This window comes from Trichechus manatus, unplaced genomic scaffold (assembly GCF_000243295.1).
Source record: "Trichechus manatus latirostris isolate Lorelei unplaced genomic scaffold, TriManLat1.0 scaffold00005, whole genome shotgun sequence".
In the NCBI taxonomy this organism is placed as follows: Eukaryota; Metazoa; Chordata; class Mammalia; order Sirenia; family Trichechidae; genus Trichechus; species Trichechus manatus.
In genome coordinates, this window is record NW_004443941.1 from 26,971,587 (window position 1) to 26,994,184 (window position 22,598).

The window sequence follows — 22,598 nt, forward strand, 5'->3', positions numbered from 1 at the left end:
ATCTTTTCATGTGCTTATTGGCTATTTTTATATCTTCTTTTGAGAAATGTCTATTTAGATCCTTTTCCCATTATTTGAGTTATATGTCTTTATTATTGAGTTGTAAGAGTTCTTTATAAGTTTTAGATATAAATCCCTTCTCAGATGTATGATTTGCAAATATTTTCTCCCATTCTGTTTGTTCTCTTTCCACTTTCTTTTGTTTTCATTTTATCCCATACAAAAATTTATACATACATTGTTATGAGACTGTTATTGCTCTCCCCATACTGTTGCAGCACACTCCTCCTTTCCACCCCTGATTCCCCATGTCCATTCAGTCAGCTCCTAACCCTCTCTGCCTTCCCATCTCACCTCTCAACAGAAGCTGCCTGTTTAGTCTCTCATATCTATTTGAGCTAAGAGGCACACTCCTCACGAGTATCACTTCATGTCCCACAGTCCAGTCCGATCCCTGTCTGAAGAGTTGGCCTTGGAAATTGTTTTAGTTCTGGGCTGATAGAGAATCCAGGGGCCATGCTTTCCGGGGTTTCTCCAGTCTCAGTCAGACCATTAAGTCTGGTCTTCTTACTAGAATTTGAGTTCTGCACCCCACCTTTCTCCTGCTCCATCTGGGACTCTCTGTTATGTTCCCTGTCAGGGCTGTCATTGGTGGTAGCTGGGCACCATCTAGTTTTTCTGGTCTCAGGCTGATGAAGTCTGTGGTTTATGTGGCCCTTTCTGTCTCTTGGGCTAATACTTTCCTTGTCTTTTCACTTTCTTGATGGTGCCCTTTGAAGCACAGAATTTTTTCAGTTTTGATGAAGTCCAGTTTGTCTGTTTTTTTCTTTTGAAGCTTGCACTTTTGGTGACATAGCTAAGAATCCTTTGCCAAAGGTCATGAAGATTTACCCTGTGTTTCCTTAGTTCTGAGGAGCCCTCGTGTTGCAGTGGTTAAAGCACTTGGCTGCAAACCAAAAGGTCGGTGGTTCAAACCCACCAGCCGCTCCAGTCTGCTTCCATAAAGATTTACAGCCTTGGAAACTCTATGGGGCAGTTCTGTCCTCTAGGGTTGCTAGGAGTTTGAATCGACTCAATGGCAGTGGCTTTGGTAGCAGGTTTTTCTTAGTTCTAAGAGTTTTATAGTTATACCTGTTACATTTAGGTTTTTGATTCATTTTAAGTTAATTTTTATATATGGTGTGAGGGAAGGGCCCAACTTTATTTTTTTTGCACGTGGCTATCCAGTTATCCCTGAACCATTTGTAGAAAAGACTGTTCTTTCCTCATTGAATGGTCTTTGCATTCTTGTTGAAAATCAGTTAGCTATATATATAAACCCATTGCCGTCAAGTTGATTCCAACTCATAGTGACCCTATAGGACAGAGTAGAACTGCCCCATAGAGTTTCCAAGGAATGACTGGTGGATTTGAACTGCTTACCTTTTTGGTTAGCAGCCAAGCTCTTAACCACTGTGCTCTGCCAAACCCGTTGCCGTCAATTCGATTCCAACTCATATCAACCCTATAGGACAGAGTGGAGCTGCCCCACAGTTTCCAAGGAGCAGCTGGTAGAATCTAACTGTCGACCTTTTGATTAGCAGCCGAGCTCTTAACCACAATGCCACCAGGTCTCCTATATATATATACATACAATTATATTTTAAAGTGTTTGTGTTACTAATAGTAAAGGTCATAACGTAAATTAAAATGAAAATGTAATACCTATCAACATACTCTAACAGTAGGTTGGTATGTTGCTGAAGAAATGTTTGTCAATAATACTTATTCTAATAAACTGATACCAACTATACTTTTGATATTTTAGTATTCCATCTGTAATTAAAGCCCATGGAGCTCATTTGAAAGCCAGTGCTGCAATGGTCCGTTTAAGACTTTATGATATCTTGGCTTTGTTACCTCCAAAAACTTACGAAGGTAAATAAAATTTTCAGTATCTGATAAATATTCTTTATTATGCCTTTCCAGTTCTCCCCAGTATTACAGAGTTCTGATCAAGGAGCTTTCACTGATTGACTTACTACACAAAAGGAAAGCAACCATTTTACTTTTTCTTGTGTAGTAACTAACACTTATGGAGCACTTAGTCTGTTCCAGGCACCGTCCTAAGCCCTTTAGGTGTGTTAGTTCCTTTGACTCTAAGCATAATCCTATGAGACAGTTTTTCCTATTAATGTATTTTTGTGCAAATAACACGCACCTTCTATGTTTGTTTGCCAACCGTGCCTTACCTCCACGAGATATTTTCGTAAGTGCTGCTATGCGAATTTTTTTTTACATGTTGCTGTAAAAAAAAATTTGCATAGCATGGGGGAAGGGTGCGGTTGGCAAAAAACATAGAAAGTGCATGTTATTTGCATAAAATTATGGTACATAGATGAAGGATCTTGGCTTCAGACAGGAAAAGTAGCTTGCCCAAGCCAAACAACTAGTAGGCATCAGAGCTTGGATTCCAACCCAGCTGGTTCATCTTCACAGTCTGTTTATAATTCTTATCCTGATCAGCTTTATGTATATTATAATCAATAATATAGGAATCTGGAGGGGGAATAGTGATGTGTTTTGCATAAATCAAATATTATATAAAATGTTAAAATTATAATAAACCATTGATTTGTCTCCAGTACAACCATGCCCAAGAATTTTGGTATGCTCTGGTTCAGTGTTTGCACATCATTGGGCAATTAATAATACTAATGTCACATTTACTGCATTTAAAATAAAGAATCTTTCCTGCTACTATTTGAGTTTTTGTTTCTTTAAATTATTAGGGCTAAAATGCATAATACAATAATAAAAAGGAATTAGCATTATTGTGCTTTAAAACCAGCATTACAGATATTCTAATATAGAATTTTTTTTGAAGGGAACAAAGGATTTATTCCTGTTGATCATTTGGGAAATGATTGTCATTTCATATGAATTATTCTTTTTAACCTAATCAGAAGCTCTTCTTTTTAGGATCTTTCAATGCACTCCTTAGAGAGTTGGTAGCAGAATTCACTTTGACTGACAACTCTGCCAACACGACTACATCCCTCCTCAGATCCCTCTGCCATTATGATGATAGTGTTCTTCTTGGCTCCTGGCTTCAAGAAACTGACCATAAATCAATTGAAGACCAGGTAGTAAACTATACAGGGAAGTGAAATACTGGCTTAATCTAAAACAATGGTCCTATTACATATTGTCACTTAATAAGAAAACATAGATTTAAGGCTTAATTTTCGTTTAGCTTTCTTAGACACTTAAAGATGGTGTTGGCTAAAATGCATAATACAATAATAAAAAAGGAATTACCATTATTGTGCATTAAAACCAGCATTACGGATATTTAACACAGAATTTTTTAAAGGGGAACAAAGGATTTAATTGTTTTATTCCTGTTGAGTATTTGGGAAATGATTGTTATTTTCATATAAATTATTCTTTTTAATCTTAAAGATTGTAGAAGGTGTTACTGATGGCTCTTATTTTAATGGCTGAATTATATTTTACCTGTCTTTAAACGTTCAGAGCCTGTTGTTTTTTTGTTGCCTTTTCTCCTTCCTCCTTTGCTCCATTCTTCATGCCTAATACCTAGTAAGTGAATTACAGTTCTAAACTAGATTTTGAAAGCTTTTCTATGTCATTCTTTTGCAGCTCCAGCCAAACAGTGCTTCTGGAAGTGGGGCTCTAGAGCATGATCCATCCTCCATTTATTTACGAATACCTGCTGGGGAGGCCGTGCCTGGTCCTCTCCCTCTTGGAGTCTCAGTCATTGATGCCTCCGTGGCTCTTTTTGGTGTAGTGTTTCCTCATGTTTCTTATAAACACCGGTTAGTATAAAGTCACTCAGGTAATTTTAGTTATATAAAGTTATATTCAAACAGTAGATTTTCCTATCTAAGTTAACTCTGCAATAAAGTGAATTACTACTAAAACAGTAGTAGCGAAATAAAAACTCCCTGATAGTATTTGTCTAAGATAGCCTAAGTCTGGAACTTGGGAAAGTAAGGTACTGACTTTTTTCCTAATGCGAGCATTTTAGTTTGCTGTTTTCTGTGCCCACAGAGACTAGCCCTAACTTTACAAGGCTTTTTGTTAAATTTATGGTGATTTTCCCAAAGAGTAGTATTAATGCAAGACTTTCACAGATGACTCAAAAGTTTTGCAAAATATGCTTTAAAAACATTAACATATCTGTAAACTTGTAGAGTAGTTGACTAATTGCTTTATAATTGAGGGGGGAAAAGTTTAAATATGAAATTTCACTTTACCCAGATACCTTTATGAATATCTGGTTGCTGCGTAAACATTGAAGAGCATTAAAGATAAAAGAATCATAAAGCATCTACTTTAACGTTCTTATTTTTAAATCTAAGGAAATACAGGTGTAAGAGTTTGTGGTTTGTCCAACATTGCATAGCTAGTTAATGGCAGAGCTATAACTAGATTTCGGGATTGTTTTAACTCTACTAAACCACTTTTGTAGAACAAGGTGAAGTATAAATAAATAAATTCCTTTAAAAATATAATGAATATTCTAATGATGGAAGAATGAATGGATAAATTGTGGGAAGTCTGTAGTCTGGAATATTTGTTCGTAGAAACTATGTTTTGGTATAAGAAAATACTCACGATACAAAAATGTAAAAAGGAAAATCAAAGGCAAGAAGTCCTCCTAATTTGGTGTTTTAAAGCACATAAAAATGTACTTGTGTATACAGTTCTGCTTACCAAAAGTGGCCCACTATGCACTTGCATTCTATGCCCGGCTGCATGCCAGCGAGCTGTGCTTCTTACCCATTTAAAGTTTGAGAACAGGTTAAGATAGTTTCGTCCCCAAGACCTCTAATCATTTGCTTTAGCGAATAAAACTGCATGGGTTCAATAGTGCGAGAACACCAGCTGTCCTGAGGGAAACTTGGAGGGAACCAAAGCTATTAGATGGTTCAAACGACGACCAGATACGGGCCCAACACTCCAGCACCATCCATTTTCAAGGCTAGTTGATGGGGCAGGTTAGTTATTACACACTCCTTAGCAGATTCCAACTTCTGTGGCCACTGTCTGTATCAACCAACATCTTTTCTGGGGGCTGGTGAGTGTCAGCATAAGGCGCCTTAACCTGGCGTTCAATTCATCCCGCATTATATTTGTACACATAAGATAAAAACCTGAAAGAAAATGTATTAGAGGATAACAGTGGTTATTTCTGGGTAGTAACTTTTTATCAATATTTTTCAAATTCATTGCAATAAATATTTTAAAATCAGGAAACGAAATTTTTTTTAAGTCAACTTTTTTTTAAAGTTAGGTACTTCAGCTTGGATATAGGCAAATTATGGTTATGGTAGTCTTGGAGAGCATATCTGTGTTCTGTGTGTGCTTGCTTTAGTAGTATAAATAATGCCCTGTTCTCTTACCCAAGGAAGAGTGGATCTATATTAGAAGAACTGTAAAAGTAGTCAGCTTCAGCCGCAAGTAACTCTAGCTGGAGTTCATGCTGGGGTTTAGATTATTTCTTCCTGGCTGATTTTTGAAGAATGATTTGACCTGAAACCTATGGCCTGTTATCAATGGAGTTTAAACCTTATAATGACCTTAAAGAGATTTTAGTTTCCTAGTTGAGATCCTAGTTATCTTACTACTAAATCCAGCTTCCCTGGATCCCTTTGTTCCACTTCATTTCTTTTTAGAATAATATGAAATGAGCTCACTCTCTTTTATCAGAATAGTCTAAAAGAGCCATGACTTTTTTTTTTGGTAACGTCTCATTTTTTTAAATTTAAGGTAATATGAAACCCCTTTACTTCTGGGTTTTTACATTTAGAAAAATGATCAAAGCTAAATTTTTAAAAAAAACTATTTCCAAGGATAGGACATGAGTTACTATTTTATTCTATGTGGAGTATTAGAAAAAGAAGAAAAAAATGCAGCATTTTTTATTCCCAACTTAAAAATCTTTCACACAGATGCATTTGCCTATACCCAAGATGAAATACATAACTTTTTTATCGTTGTTGTTAAAAGTTTTTTTTTTTTTAATTTGTGCTTTAAGTGAAAGTTTACAATTCAAGTTAGTCTCTTATACAAAAATTTCTACATACATTGTTATGTGACCCTAGATGCTCTCCCTGTACTGTGACAGCACACTCCTCTTTCCTACGTCCATTCAATGGCAGCTCCTGATCGTCTCTGCCTTCTCATCTCACCTCTGGACAGGAGCTGCCCATTTAGTCTCATGTATCTACTTGAGCTAAGAGGCACACTCTTCACGAGTATCATTTTATGTCCCATAGTCCAGTCTAATCTTTGTCTGAAGAGTTGGCCTCGGGAATGGTTTTAGTTTTGGGCTAACAGAGAGTCTGGGGGCCATGTCTTCTGGGGTCTCTCCAGTCTTAGTCAAACCACTAAGTCTGGTCTTTTTACTAGAATTTGAGTTCTGCACCCCACTTTTCTCCTGCTCCGTCAGGCACTCTCTGTTGTGTTCCCTGTCAGGGCAGTCATTGGTGGTAGCCGGGCACCATCTAGTTCTTTTGGTCTCAGGCTGATGAAGTCTCTGGTTTATGTGGCCCTTTTTTGTTTAGCATTATTTGCTAAACAGTTAGCTTGTACTCTTGTTGTCTTTGATTTTTGAGCCACGTTTGAAGAGAAAGTATAGTTAATGTGATCTTTATTCTATGATTGTAGATTGCAAATGTTGGATCACTTTGCTGAATGTGTTAAGCAAGCCAAAGGTGTCCGCCAGCAGGCTGTGCAGCTTAACATATTTACTGCTGTTCTTAGTGCACTGAAGGTATATTTACATAGTAAATACTCTATAATAAGATTTTAATTAATCGATTTAATAAATCAGGCCTATGTAGTCTGTGCTAATGTTTACATGTATATCACTTTATAACTATGTTTTTATATTAGTTTAAATTACTAGAAACTGTACATTGGATGCATTATAATTAAATATGTATTTTATATTATAGTAATGTTAAAGTTCATGTTTCAGTGTGACCCCTTAGATTTTACAAGTACCAGTCAGTTCTTTCAGAATTTTCAAAGATGCCTGACTAATCAAATCTGATATGCTACTGAAGGTTAATTAGATAAAGCTTAAGTTTGATTTATGGCTAAGACCATAAGTCATGAGAGGCTATGCTATATAGTTGAAAGAATACTGTATTTAGAGATTGTCTTCTGGCTTAGCTATTCACTGGGTTTTTGTCTAGTATGATTCCTTCAAGGTTTTTTTCAGCCTCAGTTTCCACATGTATGAAGTGGAATAATATTTCACCTATCTCACAGAGTTCATGCACTCGACTATGTACCTTCTCATGATGTATTTGAAAACTTTTTATATTATTCAGCACTAGATTATTATAAAGTATTATTGTTTTAAAATAAAATGGTAGCAAGTACAGTTGTTTAAATGAGTATATGTGAAGTCATGTTTGATAAACATCAGGGAAAAGAGCTATAGGCATTGGTTATAGAAATAAAGCCTTAATACTGTTTTAAGAAAAAAGTATAGAGAAAACCACCTTTTAAGTATTATTCTTTGGATTGAGACACTCCCAGGAACTGTTGACTTTTTGGCCAATTGGACTGTGATTATATCATATATCATGTTCTGAAATCATGTTTAGGAAAATGACTCTTGTCAATTTAACAGGCCTAGATTCTAGGCCTAGAAAATGCAGTTGAAGGTTGGCTAAAGAAAATAATATGTCAAGATATGTATTTATGAAGATTGCAGCACATTTTTCTTTTATGTAATGTGAGTTGTAAATTGTCATTATTATTATTATTATTTTTAATAAATGTAGGGCTTAGCTGAAAACAAAAGTACTCTAGGACCCGAGGAGGTTCGTAAATCTGCTCTGACACTGGTTATGGGTGCTCTTGACAATCCAAACCCCATCTTACGGTGTGCGGCAGGGGAAGCTCTTGGAAGAATGGCTCAGGTGGTTGGAGAAGCAACTTTTATTGCTAGAATGGCACAATATAGCTTTGACAAGTAAGTGGATCTCTTTATCAATAAGTAAGTTTCTCATATAGGCAATGATGGCTTTTAAATAATCAGTAATTACTAACTGAATCATAAGTGATCGTATTTTGTGTTTTTTCATAATGATCTCAAATTTTAATTAAATAAATAATTACATTCAGGTATCTGAGAAAGTTGTCATGTCAGAAACTTGTAGTGTGGGGAAAGTTTCTGATTCAGCTGTTCAGTGTTACATGATGGAATTGAAAAGAATGTTAACAAGGACTTCTACCAGTTATGCATTTTCAAGAGGTGCTCTGGAGTTGTCCAGCAAGTTTCCCCAGCATACTTTTTCTCTTCTCTCTACCCCCTCCCTCCACCAATTCTTCTTTCTGATATTTATTCACTTTTTGGAACAAGCCACTCTTTTTCTAACTGCTATCAGTAAGTATGATGGAACTGATAAGATAGTTATTAGTGACTATCCATTCTTAATTAACTACTTAAGTAGAGAAATTAAAAACCAAAAGTGGTCAAGAACTGACACTTGAATTATGGAAATTATCATTCTTAACTATAGTATATGATAGTTATATAATTAATTATATTTTGGATATTAATTATACCAAACTATTGCATAATCATTTATGAGAGAAAGTAGGAAACAGCAGTTACAGAATAGTAGTTCTGAAGAAAAAGTATTTTATGAATTCTTGCATAGATAAGGATGACTTTCTTTGTCTTCACATGTGAAAGACAATTTGGCTGCTTATAGGATAATACCCCAGTGTATTGTTTAAATCACTGAAGATATTCTGAGCAGGCAGAAGATAGTTGAAACTATCCCAAACACTTAACCTTTTGCAGAGTGACTTCTGCAGTCCTCTAGTGCTACATTAGCTTTGTTCTTTCCAGTATTTGCCATTGATTCTGAAAATCACCTTTTGCTAAGATTTTGACAGAAGAGCTAATCTCTGCTGTCTGTTTGGTGGTTTATACTCTCAATAATAGATAAAATAGGTGTGTGTTTCTTTGGAAAGCTCTTAAATGATAAATTTTTTTTGTTATAAGGGATTTAATTAATTTTTAATACTTGTAAGAGTATTCTGGTGAAACACACAGGCATTTCCCTCATTTATATTTGTCTGATTAATGGTTTGTAAGTATTGTCAGCTCATTTTCATTAGCTTTTTCAGATAATTGATTGTGATGTGAAATTAATCATTACATAGATTTTTAGTTACCCTTTTTTCACATTTTAATCCGTCTGAAATTGGCTTGTGTCTTATTCTCTACAAATGTCATATTTGGCAGCATTTTTTATACTGCTGTATAAAATAATGATACATTTTTAAATCTGTGGTATCTTAGAGTCGATGGAATCTGTTAGTATTCATAAAAAGCTTCTATCTCCTGCAACCTTATTATTTCAGACTGTTTACATCAACATTATCTGTTGCTAATATAATGTGTGACTGTGTAAAGCCAAAATCGCCTAAATATACAGATTGGTTAACTGTGTTTGCTAATTAAAATTTTATATCATCTTAGCATTGAGACAGAAATACTCCTGGAATTATTCCTGTAGCCCATTATAAGTTAGTGGGGAGTAGCTTCAATTTCTTAAGACCCAGTTTAGGAGAAAATAAAGTTCTTTGCTGGCTGAATTTGTTTCTATGTAAATTGAAAAGCACTTTGAGACTTGAAAGAAATGTATGTTCTTACGCATTATTTACTTTTTTGAACAGAAGATTGTCACTGAGAAAACTGGCATTGGTTTTAGTCCACTAAAATGTTATCTTTTGAGAAGTAACAACATGGAGATAGTTTTTAAATCTGTATTATGCATTTATAGATTGCATTCGTTGTTAACTTCTTTCACTCCTCAAAGTGACCGTACGTATAACGATAATGTCCATTTTATAGCCAGAGAAACTAAGACTTAGAGAGGTAAAGATCACTTATCCAAGCATATAGCACGTTGAAATACTGCTCAGGATAAACTTAGTTCACTTCATTCATTGCTACATTTCTTCATATCTGTTCTGTGACAGCATTTTGAATTTTCCTTTTTTCCAGCAGGTAAGCTGACCACCTAGAGTCTTGGGATTGATTTTTGGTCATTTTGGTCTCTTAACTTTGTTTTACTTGTGTGAGGTTGCCAAAAGTCTCGTCCTGGATGGCTTATCGAGTGTTATAATAGAGTTTTGAAAAATGGAACCAAAGTTGCTCTCTAGGTGCTTTTGTTATTTCAAGTGCTTTTTTAGTGCCATTTTATCCTCTCTTCCAATGGTTACTATATTAGTGCATGATTATTAGTCATTGTATTTTTTGACTTAAAAAGTTATATATGTTCTTTATTTGATCCTTCAGGTTGTACAAAGTGAGGTTTAGAACTGTGATCCATTTAAAATCTTTACATTCCTAGTTCAGTGTGAATAAAATAATGAAACTCATTATTTTAAATAAACATTAAAAAATACGCAGGACTTTTTGCTGCCAGTCACGTGAAGTAACAGCAATCAGATTTACTCGCCTGTCTTAAACAACTGGAAAACCAGATAAAATAAATGAAATAATGGTTTTTAGACGTTAGACAACACACAACACAGGAATGATTCCAGAGAAATGGGAAACAAGCAAGGTGAACCCTGCAACTGCTCCAGATTACTGCTGGGAGAGAGTTTCCAGGCTAAAGCACAGGGATGGGAAACCCAAGCATGACTAATTTGAAGACAGAATTTGATGTTTCAGAAGGCCAAAGAAGCTAGAATTTGTGGGGTAGAATACTAGAGAGGAGAGAGCTGCACAGGAAGAGAGCTATGAGCAGAAGGGTCACCTGAAGTTTTGGCCAAGTACTGATACGTGCATGAGTGCAAAGAGCCTGCCTAACACCAGGGAAAGAACCACCAGAAAGGAAAGGGTGGAACAATCTCCAACGGTTACATAGAGCTGAGAATAGTTCATTTTCCCACCATCCAAAAATAAAAGGGTCTTCTATACTGTATTTTTACACAAATAACACGCACCTACGTTTGTTTGCCAGCCATGCCCTCCCCCCTGCAAGGTATTTCTGTAAGTGCACTATGCTAATTTTCACAGCAACATGTAAAAAAAAATTGGCATAGCAACACTTTAAAAAATGCCTCAGGGAGGAGGGCACAGTTGGCAAACAAACATAGAAGGTACACATTATTTGTATAAAAATACAGTCTGTGGGGCATCAGGAGAAGTCTTTAGAAGGATATTGCCTTTGTAGGAGGGGCAATATCCCCATCATATTAAGCTTAAAAGCAGTCCTTGAAAGGATCAAAACTGATTCTGAGTAACTTAATGACATCTTAGAACAAAGCCCAACAGTATTTAAAGGAATACCATAAATGACACAACCAACATCATAAAATTTACAGTATCAGTATCCAATCCAAAGTTCCCATACATGCAAAGAAACAGGAGAATAAGAACCTTACCAGGAGAAACCATTGATCAATAGAAATAGGCCCCAAAAATGAAAGAGGTAATAGAATTAACAGATGAGGATGTTTAAAAAAGCTATTATAAATATACTCTTTATGTTTAAGAAAGTACAGGAAAACCTGCGCATGATGGGGAGAGAAATAGAATTCATAAAAATAACCCAAAGGAAACTTCTACAGATGTAAAATACAGTATGTGAAATGAAAAATATGCTGGATAGGATTTACAGAATGTTAGACATTGCAGAAGAAAAAATAGTGATGTTGAAGACATCACCAGTATAAACTATCTAAAATGAATTACAGAGAGAAAAAAGACTGAAAAAAAAATGAGCACAGTCTCAGTGACTTCTGGGATAATATCGAACTGTGTAACACGCATGTAAGTGAAATCTCAGAAACAAAGATAGGTTAGAGAAAACATTTGAAGAAATAATGGCCAAAATTTTTCTAACTTTGATGACTGTGGGACTTAAAATGATACTCGTGAAGAGTGTGCTTCTTAGCTCAAGTAGTTACATGAGACTAAATGGGTAGCTCCTGTCCGGAGGCGAGATGAGAAGGCATAGAGGGTCAGGAGCTGGTTGAATGGACATGGGATATCTGGGGTGGAAAGGAAGAGTGTGCTGTCATAGTACAGGGAGAGCAAGTAGGGTCACAAAACAATGTATGTAGAAATTTTTGTATGAAAGACTAAGTTGAATTGTAAACTTTCTCTTAAAGCACAACAATAAGAAAAATAAAATTTAAAAATGGTGCTGGGAAAATCAAATTTCCACATGCAGAAAAATGAAACAGAATCCATGCCTCACACCATATGCAAAAACAAATTCAAAATGGATTAAGGACTTAAATGTGCAAATTAAAACCATAAAATTCTTAGAAGAACAAGCAGGGGCAACACTGTCAGGCCTAGCTTTTAACAATGGATTATCTAATATAGTAACAAAAACACAAATAGCAAAAAACAAAATACAAATGTAAAACATCTGTTCATTGAAAGACTACCAAAAAATAAACAAAAAGTGGAAACACAAGTTACCAACTGGGAGAATATCTTCAGAAGCTATTCCGACAGGAATCTAATAACCAAAATACATATAAAACTTAGCGTAACAACAAAAAAGACAAATAACCCAATCATAAAATGGGCAAAAGAATAGACATTTCACCAAAGAGGACATTCATATGGCCACCAAACACATGAAAAGATACTCAGCATCATTCATTAGCCGTCAGAGAGATGCAAATCAAAACCACAGTGAGATACCATTTTACTTCAGATGGCTAAAATTTAAAAAATAAATAAATAACAAATGTTGGTGAGGATGTGGGGAAGTTGGAAGCCTTAACCATTTCTGGTGGAAATGCAAAATGTTACAGCAGTTGTGGAAAACAATGTGGCGGTTCCTCAGAAAACTAAAAATAGAACTACCATAAACTAAATCAAACCCATTGCCATCAAGTCGATTCCAACTCATAGCGACCCTATATGACAGAGTAGAACTGCCCCATAGGGTTTCCAAGGAGCGGCTGGTGGATTTGAACTGCCAACCTTTTGGTTAGTAGCCAAATGCTTCACTGCACCACCAGGGGTCCAGAACAATTCCACTCTTAGATATATACCCAAAAGACTAGAAAGCAGAAACTCAGAAAGACTTGTACACCAATGTTCATTGCAGCAGTATTCAAAATAGTCAAAAGGTGGAAACAACCTAAATGTCCATCAGCAGATAAATGGATAAACAAAATGTGGTACATACATAAACGATGGAATACTGCTCAACCTGTAGGAGAAGGTAAAGCCTTGATATATGCTGTAATATGGATGGAGCTTGAAGACATTATGCTGAGCAAAATAAGCCAGTCACAAAAGGACAAATATTGTATGACCTCACTTACATAAAAAGACAAAGGTAAATATATAGAGACCAAAGTTTATTAGTGGTTACCAGGGGAAGGAGGATGGGGGAAAAGGGAGGGTTAATGGTGATGGAAAAATCACATTGATTACGGGTAGAATTGCACAGCTGATCATTGTAATTGCTGTCAATAAGTTGTACACCTGTAAAAAGTTGAATTTGGAGAAGTTGTGTGACATTATTTTTACAGCAACGATTAAAAAAAAAAAAAAGAATAGCTGCTGAGGCTGCTTACATACAGCCAAACACCTCATGGGATTTGATTCCTTGGTTTGGAGGATTAGGGTCATCCCAGTAATTGACTTAATAACGTGTTTAGTGCTTCTGTTCTACCTCTTAATTTGTTGCGTAGTACCTGGGGTCTTAAAAGCTTGCAAGCGGCCATCCAAGGCACAACAGTAGGTCTCTGTTCACCTGGAGCAGCACAGGAAGGAGAGTCAGGAATAGGAGGAGGAGATGGAATATGTGGTTAATTGCCTCTGTGAACAACTGCCTCCTTTGCCATGAGACCAGAAGAACTGGATGGTGCCCAACTGCCATTACTGAACATTTTGATCAAAGAGTCCATAGAAGGATCCTGATCAAAAGGGGGAAAGTGCAGAACAGAATGTAAAATTCTTATTGGCTCTAGGCTTTCTGGAGCCATAGAGAGTGGATGAACCCCTGAAACTACTGCCCTGAGATAATCTTTAAACCAAAAATATCCCCTTAAGTTGTCTTAAAACTGAACAATAGTTTAGCTTAACTAGTAAAAAAAAAGTCCTGCATTGAGCGTTATGCTCTTTTAAGAACTATCTATATGAGACCAAATTGACAACATCAACTCGAAAGATTACATAGGAATCTTAGGGGATAGTGAGTTCATGTTAATGAGGGAGGGACAGCTTAGAAAAGGAGGGTCAAAGTGGTTGCACAACTCGCAAAATGTAATCAGTATCATGTAATCGTACATGTAGAAACTTGAATTGGTATATGTTTTACTGTGTATATTCTCAACAGCAACAAAATAAACGGTAGAAAAGTATATATGTAGTTCATAAAGAAAAAGGAATGACCCGTTTTAAAGAGATTCAAATCATAAATTTAAGGAATTTCTTAAGTGAAAGTTTAAAATATTTTAAAGGTAATTTTTTAGTCTGTTGTTCTTTATTTTAATTATGTGAATACAAATCACATTTTTTGTATTTTCAAAACCAGTGGTAAAAGCTTGTTACGTTTATTTTGAAATTGTAATAATAACTTTTAAGTAGCTTTTGAATTTTCAAGGAATAAATAATATTAAAAACTAGAAAGTTATGTTTCCACTTCTAAGTTTTCTCTAAAATCAAAGTAGGCTTTATTCAGTAAAATGTATGATTTCAACCAGCCATTTTAAATTGAATCTTTTCTCTTGTTAGGAAGTGGAGATTGGGTGGAAAGAAGTAATTGTGATTAGAAACTTTCCTGATTTCTAGAATAAATCCCTGAAGCATAAACTTTTTTTCAGGTTGAAATCAGCTCGAGATGTTGTATCTAGAACTGGTCATTCATTGGCTCTTGGTTGTTTGCATCGTTATGTTGGTGGGATAGGCTCAGGACAACACCTGAAGACGAGTGTCAGCATTTTATTGGCTCTGGCACAAGATGGAACATCCCCTGAAGTCCAGGTATAATATGGTTAATTTTTTAAATTGTGAAATTTTTAAATAACATTTTACAAAATTATTTGCTCTGTAAGATAATATTCTGATAAGTTATTAGGAAAAATACGTTAAGATCTTTGTCATTTTTTGTCTTATTTTTAATAACATAACAGGATTTTGTTTTTTTTAAGAATTTAATCCATTCACATACTCTTCTTTAAACATATATTTTTTAAAATTACTTAGTATCCTTCGTGCTTGTTTTCAGAGCCTGGTGGCTCAGTAATTAAGAGCTCAGCTGTTAACCAAAAGGTCGGCAGTTTGAATCCACCAGCCACTCCTTGGAAACCCTATGAGGCCGTTTCTACTCTGTCCTGTAGGGTCTCTATGAGTTGGTATCGACTCAACAGCAATGGGTTTGATTTGGTTTTTGATGCTTGTTTTCTCTTTGTTTGCATTTCCTTACATTTGTGAAACTGATGTTTCTTTTAATAACTGCCCTTCTCTGTTTCTCTTCTGCCGATACTCTAACCTAGGTCCTAGGTCATTGATTAAATCTTCAGGTGCACACTTGGAATTCTTTTTGCTTTGTTTTGTTTCTCCTTAAGCATTTTATATACAAATTTATATAACTACAATGAAGGGCTGGATTTTTACATGTGTGAAAATATTCTGCACTCTTGATTTGCCACTTCACACTGATGAACCTAAAAGTCTTAAGAATGTACGCAGGCAAGAGCATTCAACTTGCCAGCTTCATATTGGGACTCACAGGTTGGGAGAAGAGGCAAATTTAATTGCCATTGTTGTTGTTAGTTGCCATTGAATCATTTCTGACTCATGGCGACCACATGTACAACAGAGCAAAGTATTGCCTGGTTCTGTGCCATCTTCACGTTGGTATGCTTGAGTCCGTTGTGGCTGCTGTGTATTTTGAGTGCCTTCTAACCTGTGGAGCTCATCTTCTAGCACTATATTGGATGATATTCTGTTGTGATCCATAGAATTCTCATTGGCTAATTTTCAGAAATAGATTGCTAAGCCTTTCTCCCTAGTCTTAGTCTGGAAGCTCAGCTGAAACCTGTCCACCATGGTTAACCCTGCTGGTATTTGAAATACAGATGGCATAGCTTCCAGCATCATAACAACACACAAGCCACTGCAGTAGGACAAACTGACAGACAAGTAGTGATTAATTTCCATTATTTCCTGCTATTAGCTTATTAATGAATGAGTGCCTTTGTGATTGGATAAAGACACTGAATCCACTAGAAGCTTCTAATACATAGGGTTAGTTTGCCTTTTATTTCTTGGTAAAGTTCTCCAGCTCTGCAAAGCATAAAATTTTCAAAAGGGTTAAGAACAAACAGCAAGTAATCCAGACCCCTAAGAGGGGCTGTGCTCCTTTTTTATGCTTCTTTTATACTAGTCTGAACGAAAATAACAAGTTTTAAAATGATTATTCCTAAGAAGTTGTGCTTTCTTCCCTTATGTCAGGAAGTAGAAACTAGTTTTCTTTTTCCTCTTGTGTTCATCTTTTTCTCAAACCTCTTACTTTGATTTCTTAAAACCAAACTTTCCTAAGTGACTGTTGTACATAGTTCCTTTTATATGACAGGACATTTTACTGTAATTTGTATGAATTACATTGCCTGCAAGGTACTATTTCATTTTATATCTGTGCAAGAATAGCACAATCGTGATTCAGTTTTATACTTCACAGTTACATTATTGTCTACTGGTATTTACCCAAGAGGAGGAGCCCTGGTGGTGCAGTAGTTAAGCACTTGCTGTTAACCAAAAGGGTCGGTGGTTTGAACCCACCAGCTGCTCCACAAAAGAAAGATGTGGTAGTCTGCTTCCATTAAGACTTGCAACCTTGGAAACCCTATGGGGCAGTTATACTGTGTCCTGTAGGGTCAATAGGAGTCCAGATCGACTTGATGGCACATAAACGTGGGCAGTTTGAACCCACCCAGTGGCTCCTCAGGAGAAGGACCTGGCGATCTGCTCCTGTAAAGATTACAGCCTAGAAAACCCTACAGGGCAGTTCTACTCTGACACATGGGTTCACCATGAGTCGAAAGTCAATTCAACAGCACATAACAGCAACAATAACGATCTGACTATAATTACTAGAGATGTATTGTTCAACAATGTTTTCTATATCCTCAACTCTTATCTTGAGATCTTTGTTCTGATTTTACTTTTATTTGATAGAAGAACTTCCTCCAGTAATGATTTTCTTAGAAAGGGCCCCTGAGTAATGTATTTCTTAAATTCTTGCATGTCTGAAAGTGGATTTCTTTTGCCATCATATTCGAATGATAGTTGAGTATACTATTTCTGGCACAGTCTTTTTCTGTAAATTAAAAAAAAAATTTCATTCTTTTCTATCTTCTGATGTTTCACATGAGAAGTTAATGGCAGCTTGATTTTTTTTTTAAATTAAATTGTAGTAAATACATCTTAATTTTTAATCAGTTATAAGAACTTTCAAATATATTTCTTAGGAAATACAAGTTAATAGTAACTGATGTACAAATGCTGTGTTTACAGTTTCTCTCTCTGCAGTGACTCTTTGGGTGTCTAGAAGTAAAACTTCAGTGATAAACTCATTTTCTTTTTTTATAATGTGCATATATTTCACACTTCCAAAAGACAGTGGCTTATGTAATAAGCTTCTGAGTTAATGGATGCTTATGGGCATTATGGCTGTCTTGATTCCCCATCTTTTCAGTGATTTTGCTAAGAAACTTATCTGAAATATGAATATAAGTCTATAACCTTATATTTTGGTCTGGCTGTGCATAAGAATTTTGACTCTATCATTGAAGCCTAGAAATTTCATCAAATTCTGTATAAAATACCCCTCTATCTTTTCCTTATTTCTTTCTGGAGCTCCTGTTATTCATATACCAGGTCTCTTCTTTTTCTTCATTATTTTTATGTTTTTACTCTGTTATAGAGTATTTCTTCCATTTGACCTTCAAGATAATGATTTGGTTTTCAATCACTATCGATTTTTCCAGTTTTCTACTGAGTTTTTAATATCATAAATCTGTTTTTTAAAACTCTTCTAGAATTTTCTTTGATTCTTAATTGTATTGCCTTAAAAATTCTTATTATAGTTTTGTTAAAGTCCTCTTTTGTTTCTTTCATTAATTTTTTCTTCACCGTGTGTGCTCTGGTCTTCTTCCTTCAAGTTGCTGTATTCCTATTATTTTTTGCCGACTCTTATCAGTAGGTGTGGTTTCTATACAGACCTGTCCAAGTCAGGTTGCTGAGTTCTGTAGGACTGGGGTTGATTGACAGGTAGTAGAAGTTAAGGTAGGAATTTTTTCCCAAGTCTTGGCAAGTTAGAGAACTTGAGGTCTCTCTGTCCTCATCCCAGTAGTACAGCTCCCCTTTAGAGCAACCAACAGCAAAAATGAAAGATTAATTTTTCTACAGCTGGATGCGAGCAGCTTAAAGGTCTTTTACTTTTCTCAGGCCTGTGCTGATTACAATATATTGCTCTGGAGTCACTTCGGGTTAACCAAACCCAATGCCGTCGAGTTGATTCCAGTTAAGTTACTGGTTAAATTAATCAGTAAGATTACTTACTTTGTGCTTAGTTGACATAAATAGGGGTCTAAAGTGGTTATATGCACTTTAAAAGCTCTCGTGTAAATGTCATTGCTCTAGGAATATATGAGTACAGAAGGTTGTTATGGTCATTGTTTTATTTCAGACTAGTTTTTTAGCAAAACACCAGCAAGACAGACAATAAAGACATACTTGATGTCCATAAGCATACACTGAATCAAAAACTTATTATAGAAGTCATTATAATTTGGAAGGGTGAAATATATGAATATCATAATAGAAGAAAATGAATTCATCATTGAAATTTCATCTCTGACACTCAAAGCCACAGTGCAGAGGAACTGTAAACATTGCATTTGTATACCAGTTACTTTGGTTATTGGTTATTGGTAACTTATATGCTACCTTTTATTTCTGAAGGAATATATTTTAATGTATTTCTAAATCATTGATTAAAAACTAAGATGTTAGATTTACTAAATTTTAAATTAAAAAAATCAGTTCAGTATGTACTAATTATTCCTTTGAACTAAAATAAAATCACATTTTATTCCAGACTTGGTCTCTTCATTCGCTTGCTTTGATAGTGGATTCTAGTGGCCCAATGTATCGTGGATATGTGGAACCAACGTTATCTCTTGTTCTTACCTTGTTGTTGACAGTTCCACCTTCACATACAGAAGTTCATCAGTGTTTAGGTAGATGCTTAGGTGCAATAATAACTACCGTTGGCCCTGAACTACAAGGTAAGTAAATGCATTTTAAATTAAAGCAACTAGACAATTATATCTTTCAATTTCCTAAGTATCAGCTTCATGTTGCTTAAAGAAAGTTTGTAGTAATAATAGTAATTTCTGTGTATTGGATGCTTGCAATTTACTGAAGTCCTGGCACTTGCTTTTTACATGTGCCATTTTATTTAATCCTTATAATAACCTGTATAATTTGAACAGAGAAAACGTTTCTAAATGAAATTTTACTTGGACCCCCGAAGAAAACAAAGATAAAGATGGAGTTCCTTTGGCCTGAAGTGCCATCCATTTGTCTTCCTGCACTTTTGCTTTCTTTTTCTTTTTTTTTCAGAACTCTAAGGATCAGGAACATAGTCTGAAAAACCACTGCCCTAAGGTAGATGATGTTACCTAGTTTTTCTGTGACAAAGCAAGCTCAGAGGAGATAAGGAACTTGTCTAGAGTTATACAACTAATGAGTGGCACATGTATGATTCTAAAGTCCAAGTTCTTACCACTCAGTTCCACTGAAATAATTCTATTAATGGTTAAAGTGAACATTCAAGTAAGCAAATTATTGTGAATTTTTTCCAAGTATATAAACCACTTTTCAGAGTTTTCCTCTTTTCCCCCTGTCATTTATTAAATGCTTTCAATGGGTCAAACTTTCATATACATTACCTCATTTAATTGTCAACACTACTGAGATAGGTATTATCCCCATTGTAGAGGTGAAATACTTAGGGTAAGAGAAGTTAAGAAACATTTCCAAGATTGTATATACCCAGTGAGTAGTTGGAGCCAGAGATCAAGCACAGATCAATTTCCTCGGTCTGTATTCTTAACCAGTATGCTTTGTTGCTTCCATTTGGACAAATATTTAAAAAAAAAAAAGACAGGAAAAAAAAAATGTCTTAAGGAAGAATGCTAGGAATTTAAGGTGTATGACTTAGACATGTTTTTTTTCTCAGTATCCTCTTTGATAAAGTGAGGATATTTTTTTTCTTTCAGTCACAGGGATGTAGAAGGAATAAACAGGCACTGTTGGGTTAAGCATGGGTGTTTACCAGGTGCTCACTGATGTGATGATGATGGGACAGTGCTTATTGGAAAACTACAGTGTGACTCTATGATTTCCTTGTTCAGTCTTTATATGCATATGAAATCACTTTGTTCTATATTAGTAACATTTTTAAATCCCTTCTATTTAGCAATTAAAGTGTTACAGAGAGAGTATATAATATTACAATTTATTTTGTAATATTAGTTACAAAGTAATTAGTTCTGTAAAAATTGCCGTTAGTCTTTTTAGAAGAAGAGGATTTGAAGTTGTCATATAATAATAGTATAATGTTGGTTGAACAGAGAATAAGGAATCATCCGACTCTTTCAAATAAAACAATGATGGGTTTGAAAGAAGAAATGTAAACCAGGTGAAATAAATGTAAATCTAGTAAAATATAATAGATGTAAACCTAGCGAAATCTAAGAAAGATGCATTATTGACATCCAAATACACTTGTGATTTGAAATGATTTCTATGAACTTTGCAGACCTTTTGTTTTTATAACTACCTAAATAGTAATCAGAAGGAAGGGGTTTTTTTTTAGGAGATAATTGTTTTCTAGGAATATTTTTCTGTATTATTAATAAGATAATTGTAATTTACATTTTATTTTGCTGCTAGGGAATGGAGCAACAATTTCTACAATCCGTTCCTCTTGTTTAGTGGGTTGCGCAATAACCCAGGACCATTCAGATTCTCTCGTTCAGGCAGCTGCCATATCGTGCCTTCAGCAGCTTCACATGTTTGCACCACGACACGTCAATCTATCTAGTCTTGTTCCTAGCCTTTGCGTAAGTATAAAGCTGCTTCATTCATTGATTTATTTAGGAAGCCTCCAAATTTGTCTCCCAAAAAAACAAACAGAACAAAACAAAAAAAATGTAAGTTTCCTGGTGTGTGAATTCTAGAATTTCAGCTTCAATTGTCATTTTATGTTCATTATGTTTATTCACTGGTTTTCTTTTTTACCTCTTAAAAAATATTTTGGTGAACTGTTTAGTCATTCCCATTCAGAATTTTATCTCCTAAATCTTGATTAACAACTTCTGAATATCGGTTACTATCATCACAATTGTTAATTTATTCATTCAACAAATATTTATTGAGAGCCTGCTATATGTCAGGCATTATGCAAAGTACTGGGGATATATTTATGAATTAGATAAAACTAAGCCTCTGTCATAATAAAGTTTATAGTTTACAAGGGAATGTAGACAATAGTAATTATTTACAAATAAGGTAAGTGCTAGAAAAGGGTATAGGGCGCAAGAGAGCATGCAGCAGGGGCCTGTCACAATCCAGGTGTTCAGAAAAGACTTCCTTGAAAAAATGGTATTTAAATTGTGAGCTACAGGACAAATAGGGGTTAGTTTGGAAAACGGCATGATAGTGAAGTGGGCAGCATTTTTTAGGGGAGAAGGGAAAAAAAGTGTGGAAGATCCTGAGATGGGAAGGAGTGTGATACATTTAAAGAACTGGTTAGTCACTGTGCGTAAGGCTGAAAAAGGAGGAGCATGGGAGAGTGGCACAAGACGAGGCTGGACAGTTAGCCAGGTGACAGATCGCGCAGGACTTTCTAAATATATTAAACCTTTGGACACTTAATTCTACAAGCAATGGGAAACTATTATAAGGTATTCCAGAGGAGAATAATATGATCAGATTTGCACTTTTAAAATTTGATTCTTGCTGCACAGTGGAGAATGGACTCTACAGGGTGAGAATTAGAGTGGTCTAGAAGGAGATTACAGTAGCTTGCTCTAAGTTGGTAGCAATGGAAGTAGAAAACTAGATGAATTTGATTGATATTTAGGAGGAAGAATTTTGATAAAGAGTTTCTTGATAAATTGATTGTAGGATTAAAGAGAAAAGAAGTCTGAGGCCCAGATTTCTGAGATTGGGAACATTGGAAGAGGAGAAAGTTGGGAGGAGTGGATATCATGAATTCGATTTTAGACATATGGATAGTTAGTTATATGAGCCTGCAGCTTAGAAAAGAGAAGTCTGGCTAGAGAGATAAACTTGGGAGGCATAAGCATTCATATCCATAGGGTTGAAGTTGTCAACACTTCCATTCTACTTGGATCAACAATCAATGTCCATGGAAGCAGCAGTCAAGAAATCAAATGATGTATTGCAGAACACTTAATTGTGCTCATGAGGAACCTGTACATAGACCAAGAGTCAGTCGTTCAAACAGAGACAGGGGAAACTGCGTGATTTAAAA

At 35.4% G+C, this 22,598-nt stretch overlaps 1 protein-coding gene across 2 annotated transcripts in view; it reads left to right on the forward strand.

Moving 5' to 3' along the window:
• HEATR5B (HEAT repeat containing 5B) overlaps positions 1-22,598 on the forward strand; it is a 114,650-nt gene that overhangs the window by 26,222 nt on the left and 65,830 nt on the right. For both annotated transcript variants that reach the window (XM_023736033.1, XM_023736041.1), the window contains 8 exons: positions 1,808-1,917; positions 2,962-3,125; positions 3,643-3,818; positions 6,676-6,781; positions 7,806-7,996; positions 14,851-15,010; positions 19,131-19,320; positions 20,993-21,162. In XM_023736033.1, coding sequence (XP_023591801.1) covers positions 1,808-1,917; positions 2,962-3,125; positions 3,643-3,818; positions 6,676-6,781; positions 7,806-7,996; positions 14,851-15,010; positions 19,131-19,320; positions 20,993-21,162 — 1,267 coding nt within the window. The remainder of the gene's footprint in view (positions 1-1,807; positions 1,918-2,961; positions 3,126-3,642; positions 3,819-6,675; positions 6,782-7,805; positions 7,997-14,850; positions 15,011-19,130; positions 19,321-20,992; positions 21,163-22,598) is intronic.